The sequence below is a fragment of the Telopea speciosissima genome, chromosome 5 (genome assembly GCF_018873765.1).
Source record: "Telopea speciosissima isolate NSW1024214 ecotype Mountain lineage chromosome 5, Tspe_v1, whole genome shotgun sequence".
Classification (NCBI taxonomy): Eukaryota; Viridiplantae; Streptophyta; class Magnoliopsida; order Proteales; family Proteaceae; genus Telopea; species Telopea speciosissima.
Genome location: NC_057920.1, coordinates 49,188,655 through 49,196,949, shown reverse-complemented (window position 1 = coordinate 49,196,949; position 8,295 = coordinate 49,188,655). Strand labels below are relative to the sequence as shown.

The 8,295-nt window shown below is 42.6% G+C and overlaps 1 protein-coding gene across 1 annotated transcript; it reads right to left on the bottom strand.

Annotated features, from left to right (window-relative positions):
* Positions 1–2,316: 2,316 nt before the first annotated feature.
* LOC122663027 lies at positions 2,317–2,850 on the bottom strand. The gene has a single exon (XM_043858739.1). It carries the CDS (start codon positions 2,848–2,850, stop codon positions 2,317–2,319), a length of 534 nt encoding a protein of 177 aa, XP_043714674.1.
* Between the last annotated feature and the right edge of the window lie 5,445 nt (positions 2,851–8,295).

The following is an 8,295-nucleotide window of genomic DNA, read 5'->3' as shown; positions in this document are numbered from 1 at the left end:
CAAGCATACAACAGGTGAGAGAGGGTCTGGGTACCAAGTCTGAAGTCAACTCTAAGTCAGCATCAGATAGCCTGAGCAGACGATCGATAGAGCGGATCATGCACATCGTCCGTAGGCCAGCGGACTGTGCTGGTAGTGGATCCATTGGAAAACAGCGGACGATGCTATATTTTTTGAGCAGGCGATACATCGTCCGCTCAAGCCAAATTTGCAGCAACTTGGCTTGAGCTCGATCCATTTCATGGCCAATGGCTATGGGGCCTGTATAGATCTATGAGGGAGTGTTCTTAGCCATAAAGGAAGCTACTAAACCTAGGGATTTGATCCAATTAGGATTCCTTAAGAGGGATTGGGTTCTAATCATCAAGAATCCCCAATTTGGAGGTTCTAACATGGGATTTCATGGTGGTTTGGTCATAGATCAAGGAATTAGCCATTTGAGGTCATCAATTGGCATAAAACAACTCAATAGAAGTTCTAACTACACTAGAGAAAGAAGCCTTAAGCTTAGGCTAAAGATTAAGTGAAATTCCAATCTAGTGCTAATGAGATTAGGCTAGGATTTACATAGTTTAGCTGACTTACAATGAGGTGAGCTTAGCCCTACAAGGCAGCAAGCTTCTAAGCTGGAGTTTGAGCTTCAAGCCTTCAATCCACCTCTTCCACGAGCTCCAAGTTCAAAGTAGGTGTATGGCTAACTAGAGGGAGTGGTGTGAGCTCAAGGTAGCTCAAATGGAGATCGGGATCCTTCCTTTCTCTCCTTCTTCTTCTCTTCAAGCTGAGCTCTCCACGTTTTCCTCTCTTCCATAGGGTTTAGAAATGAGAGAAATGAGAGGAGGGGTAGAGTTTGGCTTAGCTTAGCTAAGAGAGTTAGGGTGTGTTTGGTTTAAGGATGTTTAAATGTCTAAAATGTGTTTTAAACACTTGGGATTCCAAATGGGGTGTAGGGTACCTATCTTAGGGTTTAGATAGTCACATTAGGTCATAAGTAGGTTGGATTAACCTAGGGAGGAGCCCTAGGCTCGAGTTATGATGGTCCAAGGTAGAACCATATGGTTCTGGGCACTTTTACACTGAGCAAATGATAGGATCTATGGCCCTACCAGGCAGCCCTGCGAGCACCCAGACCCTTTTTTCCCCTCTTTCATAGCCATGCCATGTGGCACCGGGCATTCACCGAGGCACCGCTAAACCCAGATTTTGCCTATAAATAGCCCCTTCCTCTCCTCATTTGCAGATTCCAAGTTTCCCAGAGAGGGGGAGCTCCTAGGCTCCAAACTTTTGCCCGTTTCCCTTCCCGAAGCCGTTCAAAGCCCATTTTCACCTTTTTCTAGTTTTCTTGCTTCGGGGTCCTCCCCAACCTTAGTTCCCAGCTTTCAAGCCTAGTCCCTTTGTCCGAAGTTTGATAACCCAAACCCAATTTTCTAACCCACTTTGCATCCATTCCTTGAAAGGTCCTTATGGCCTAGCCACTTTGTCCGAGAGTCGAGGGTTCTACTCCCAAAACCTCACGATGCTGATACACTACTGAAGTTGTTCTGATTTGATCTCTGTAAGCCGTTACTCTATCCGACAGAGTCCAATCCAATACTCGTAAGCCATTACTTTATCCAACAGAGTCCAATCTAATACTCGCAAGCCGTCACTCTGTTCGACAGATGACAAAGTCAGTCAGTTGTCTCCACTTGAGCCGGGGGACATCTTTCGCATTATATTTTTCATAATTGCATTGGTTTAAAGCATACATGTATACATTTCTATCGTTAATCTTTTATTTCAGCACAAAGTAGTCCTTCAAGTATTCCTGTGTAGTGTATAGTAGTTAGTATAACATAGTTTAATTTAATTAAATAGTTTGTGCATCATTATTTAGTCTTACATGTGGGTATAGGACATTCATAAAGAGAGAATATTCAAAAATAAGCATCTAGTAGAAAGACCGATTTATCCGGACGAGGTGGGTGCCTAATACCTTCTCACTCTTATAACCTGACCACTTACCCCAAATCTTTGACTAGACCAAACAAAGTCATGTCGCCCTTCACAAGGCTACACCAACAGGTCCTAGCCCCTAATCCTAGGTGGCGACTCCATTTAATAATTACTGTATGACCCCCATCCCCTGATAATCATAATTTTGAGAAGACACAGTCCTTCTCTCTCCAACCAAGGAGCAAACAAACCCTTCGCGTGGTAACGCACATGAACGGATCCTCACACCTATCCTCAATTGACTTAGCTACCTGAACCATCTTGGAATATGTTTGGGGTCCATGGGACACCAAGATATAACTGATACCCGGCCTCAATACTTTCTCAAATCTCTTCCCTTTCTCTATCTGTCTTCAGATGAGCGAATACAAAATGAAATAGCTCCTCGAACTTCTGTTGGTATTCAAGGATTGACTTGAATCCTTGTGTAACCTCCATAAATTCCATTGCCTTTCTTTCTCGATAAATTTTTGGAAAATAGTTCTCAAAGAATGCCTCCTTAAATTTCTCCCATTTAAGGTCGGGATGGGTAGCAATATGGTTAGGCTGAGTCGATCTCCACCATACATCGGCTTTGCCCTTCAACATGCAAGTGGCACACCAAATCTTGCAATCTTCGATACACTCTAGCATCGAGAAAGTTATCTCCATTTCTCGAATCCATATAGCCGGAGGCAATGGTTCTTTATTCAAACCATTGAACTCCATGGGTCTCAATTTCTGAAACCTCTCCATAATCCTTGAAACATCCACGGGGGCTGGTGCTTGCTGAGCCACCGCCATAGGGGTTGTGGCCAGAATAGGAGGAATATTAGTTGTAGTTCTAGCCCTCACATCGGCCTCATTCCAGGCTGTCATATACTCCATAAACTCTCTCTGTTGTTGCTAGAAAGTGAGCCTCATATTTTCCATGTAGTCCATTTGTTGTCCCTAGAATTCTCTCAATATATCACCCACCATTTGGCTAACAACATGGGTCGTGGTGTACCTCGGGTTGCTAGGGGTAGCATTACCGGAGGTCCCGGCTGTGTCCCGGTTAGGTGTGGGCATCCTATAATGAAGACCACGTCATGTGCACACTTTGATCCAATTCCTAGTAGGAAGAGATCTTAAATGGTAGACCCACAATAAAACATCAACAATTAAATCACATAAATGTATTAAAGCATATAATGAATGGTATAGGGTCATGGACATGTGATTCATGGCAATCAAAATGGTATACGCAAGTCGGGGAGCCCAAGAGAACCAATATGAGATGTTTTTGTATGGAGCGGACAATACATAGTGTGGACTATGTTTTCATGTACAGGGGAGTGGATGATTTAGTCAATAGGTGCCCAAGTTTACTGCGGACGATGTATAGAGCAGACAATGTGTATCCAGCGGATGATGTGCATCGTCTGCTCGCACGGGATTTAATTTTTAAAAGCACGATCCGCTAGCTTCTTTTTCCCATTTTTCTTCTTTCATCCACAAGAGGAGGACTTAGGGCGACCAAGGGAAGCTCCTACTACCTCAAGCTTTGTGATTCAAGGTTCGGAATCGGATTTCCACCGTCAATCTTTGGTTAATGTGAGTTCTTCATCTCCTAATCCAATTTTTGTTATTCCATTCCTCTAAATCAATTCTAGGTTAGGTTTTATGCATTTTCCTTGAATTTTCTTGTAATGTTTTACATCCAAACGTGTTTATATGTGATTATCCCATGATTTCATAATAGTTTTGTAAACCTAGGGTGATTATGGCATGTATATGATGTTTACATCCTTCTTCCCAAACCAAAACTAGGTTTTTTGGAAGGTGTTCACCAAATTTGATTTTTTTTTTGTGTATTTGTAGGGCAATGTAGTTCGATGTTTTGATTGATTAGGATGTTCACATATCGTAAACACACCAACAAATATTTTAATTTTGAACAATTTTAACAATTACCTTATTTCGCTCAAAATCTAGGCTTTCCAAATTTCGTAATTTAGGGCTTTTGTAATTTTACCCCAAATTGGATGATTTCTCATATCGTAGATGGCTTCTAGGGCATAATCACATCATGATATGTTGTGAATGTCTAGTGGCTTACATCTAATGGATTTATGAGTTTCTAACTCAAAATTCCTAATTGTTCTCTTTTGTCTGACCATTGTTTGTGTAGATCTATGGCTCCAAGAAAAGGTACAAGGGAACCACAGCCCCTCGCTGGTGAGTATGGTGGTCACTGGTTTAGTTCGGCTGAGAACCAAGATTATGGGGTGAACTCCAACATAACCTAGTTATCCCCGAGAGGCGGGTCATCACTGACGATCTTTGATCCTTCCAAGTGGAAGAGAGGTTTTGTCACACCCCAAACCACCCCCTGAGAGGATTTAGGCAAGTGACCCAGATATCCCACGACATCCGTCAATCCCCAAGGATCAAGAAGCAGTACTTACACGTCACAAACCACACAATGAGGGTAAAAAAAAATTAAAAGAATGTTAGAGTGCAACGGAAGACCGAACTACCCACAGACGATTAATATTACTGATAATAAGATCCCAAATATCTATGTTATACCATATACATATCCATTTATGTTCAATAAGTACATTATCTTGGTAACTACACTTCTTTGAAAGAAAGAAACTTAAATAATAATAAAATTATCGCTAAGCAACAAGATGAGGAAGATCTACAATTCCATCGATAGCTTCCTCGCCCAGTGGCAAACCCATACCTGCAAAATCAACTAAAAGAGAATATATAAGAGTATGAGCTCCACGGATCCCGTGAATGAAATATAAACCATGCGTGCACATGCAAGTACAACCAAATGAGTCCTACATGAGGTGCAGTTCATTTTATTTATTAGCCACCTAACATCACAACTGAGGCAAGTTAGTGCTACTACAATCCCCAATACATATATCCCTAGTGCGGGCTTGAAACCCCTTCCCACGATACACCCATTGAGTTATCGGAGGGGACCAGTCAACTCCAGCGTACTAATCCATGGTCAGCCCGACCAGCCCCCTATGATTAAACTTGTGAGGTAACCGACTTAGTATTAAATTCACCTTTTCGATGCTTCTCGGCATGTAGCTCGAGGATAAACTTTATTTGGCTTATAGCCATAAATCACCTATCGGTGCTTCCCAAGCATGTAGCTCGAGGCTTCCCAGCTTATAGCTCAAGGCATCCTAGCGTATTGCTGAGGCTTCTCGACGTAAACGCTCAAGGTTTTACGATAGTCCTCACAGTCATCCAACACCTTAATCCCTGTTGGCAAGGGTGCGCAGCATGGGTGATGAATCTCTAGCCCCATGTCTATATGGCATCGTATGAGTTAGGCGGTGTCAACCGTATCCCATTCTACGGGCTACCACAGGCCTCATTTCCAAGCCAGCCACGGCATCTAGTCTAACAATTCCACATACAAGCATTGTCATCCATTTCCAATGTTCATCAGATAAGATTCAGAATTAAAATGAGGACATAAAATAATTTAAAGTAATTAAAGATAGTAAATATTGTTGTTGTTGTCATGACCCATCAATCATGTTACACTTACACTCATGGTGTAATTTCACTCACCTTGGTTTGATCCTACCGATTCGGTTGTTTATTCGGTTCCAACCGGTATCTAGCTGTGCACCTCGAGCACGGAATCAAATCCTAAAGTAATAAATTAGAAATGTGTTATTTTAATTATTTAAACTGTTTGGATAACCTAGTGTTGGTCTAGGCTCACTGGTTTGACTCGGTGCTCAGTCCGAGATCACCCGAAATTCTCTAGGCCTTACACTAGGCTTTAGGCCTATGTCCCGGTGCATCATCCGGAGAATGTGTCTTAGGGTCAATATAGTATTTTACCACTGTAGTACAGGTTCTAGGTCACAACAGTCTTACAACACAGTCCCTAGGTCAGTAGTGCTACAGGACCAATATAGACAGGGTTTCCAAGCCCTCTGGGGCCCACTTGGGTACCCAAGGTGTTCATAATTATGGATAGATGTGAGGAGGGGGTATTGTGGTTATTTTCCACCTCCTTACACTATTTATAGTCCATATGTGGAGGTCCCCAAACTCAGATCTGCAAAACAGTCCACTTTATTCTCTGGGTGATGTGTGCATCGCCCAATGCATCATCCAGAGAATGCTTAGAACGTGAACAGGCTCATTTTCTTGGGTTTTGCACCATAGCCAATGCCTTGATCGGTCCTACATGCGTGTTAGGTCATTGTGGACCTCATGGGGAGTGGTTTACACTGGTCCACTCAGATCTTGGCCTAGGCCCACCACTTGGCTGCCAGGAGCTGCCCAGACAACCCAGTGAATAGTAACCCAGCTGAGTTCCAACATCAGTCCATGGTTTTGGCTACATGCAAGGGCAGATTTACATGTATAATCATGGTAGTAGACTGTCCCTACCAAGATCCACGCAAGGGCTAGCCTGTATGCATAGATCCAAGCCCAAACTACCAGATCTGGGTGCAACATGGCAGTGCAGCCAGGCACAGGGACTGATTTCAGTCCCAAGCAAATAACAGCAGTAAAAATATATGAAAAAACCCTCAGATCTTCCATGCAATCTATTTGCATGTTAGATCTGAGGTAGTACATGGCAGCCCCCAGGTGATCTGGGCTGCCAATGGTCAAAAATGCTACCTAAGCACTGAGATCCATGAAGATAAACAGAGAACAGCAGCAAAGCAGTATGTACAGGTATAGCTTTATACTTGAATTGAGTTGAGAATGTCTGTTGGAGCTGATTTGATGCACAAGTAAGCTCTTCCCTCTCTTTTCCTTCTTCCTCCCTTCCTTTCTTCTCCTTTCCCTTCTCTTTTCTTTTTTTTCTCTCTTCCCTTCTCTCCTACGGTTTCAGCAGGTTCTTTCTTTTCTCTCTTCCCTTCTCTCCTTCGGTTTCAGCAGGGAACTAGAGCTCTAAAATGAGCTAAGGGTCCTCTATTTATAGGCCAGCCTTCTACTAAGGCCTGTTTGGCTGCTTAGGCCACTTTTCAAAATGTGTTTTTAGACTGATTCTCAGTCATTCCGAGCACTCAGGTGGGGTCTACAGAGGTCCAAAGGTATGAGGTGGTTCCCTAGACTCCCTTCAACCTATGGAGAGTGCTCATGGCCAGTATGGGTGGTATCCACATATCTGTAGATTAAAATACTGATTTTTTCCACTCTGGGTGATGTCTCTGGATGATGTGTGCATCGCCCAGTGCATCATCCAGAGAATTCAGTTGCAGAATTTATTTGGATTGGAATGAAATTGCAGTTCATTTAGAGACATAATTGGATCATGGTTCCTTCTAAGAAAACGAAGCTCTATGAATCTAGTTTCTATCAAAACTAGAATCAAAGAAAATGAAGATTGGATTATGAAGTTATGTTATTTTTATTATACAAAGGTCAATCTGTCAAAACAGCAGGATCCGATTTTGACAGCAACTTGAAATAAAGTTTTAACTAACTTAGAGACATGACTAGGTAATGGTGTCTTCTAACAAAATTCAGCCCTATGAGTCTAATTTCTAAAAAAATTGGAACCAACACAAATGGAGTTTGAGTGATGGATTTATATCATTTTAACTAAGAGAAGGTCAATCTGCAAAGTAGCAGAATTTGTCATTTATGTTGGGATTTAAGATGTATGTATGGAATTGGGTTCTAATCATCAAATCAATCATGCAAATTGTTAAGTCCAAGGGTCCTAGAATCAAGGGATGGTACCTTCCTCAGGCTGTACATTTGGTGGTGAGCTGTACAGTCACAAGGAGTTGGTACTTGCCTTCTTAATGGTATGTAGGTCCTTACCAACGGGGCCATCCCATTATGTTCAACCACGGGTTCAATGCACCATAGTGTACTGATAGCTTTGACCTCGGGTTCTGGACTTCCAAAAAAATTTCAAATTAGCCCGTATTTTTTTGCACGGGTTTAACAAGTTTGCCCATCTTGGGTGGTCAAACATACTTAATCCCAAGGATGACTTCTACCCTTTATTGGTACACTACTTTCATGCCAACCTGGAGATGGTGGATAATAGCAATTCAGGGTGTCAGATCTCTACACAAGGTCAATGGTGTAGACATTACCTTCACCACGCCCGAGTTGTGTGAGATCCTAGAGGTATCGATAGAGGGGTCACTTCGGTATGGGCCTCCGAAATGTGAATACATGGCCTTCCTCTCGGATGAGGAAAACTAAGATATGCTGGCGGTCCTACGTAAATAAAGTGAAAAAGCCGATTAGGTTGCCACTTGAGAGCTTGAACACCCTACCTGCTGCCCCCGGGGCCTGAAATTGGTCCTTTCGAGC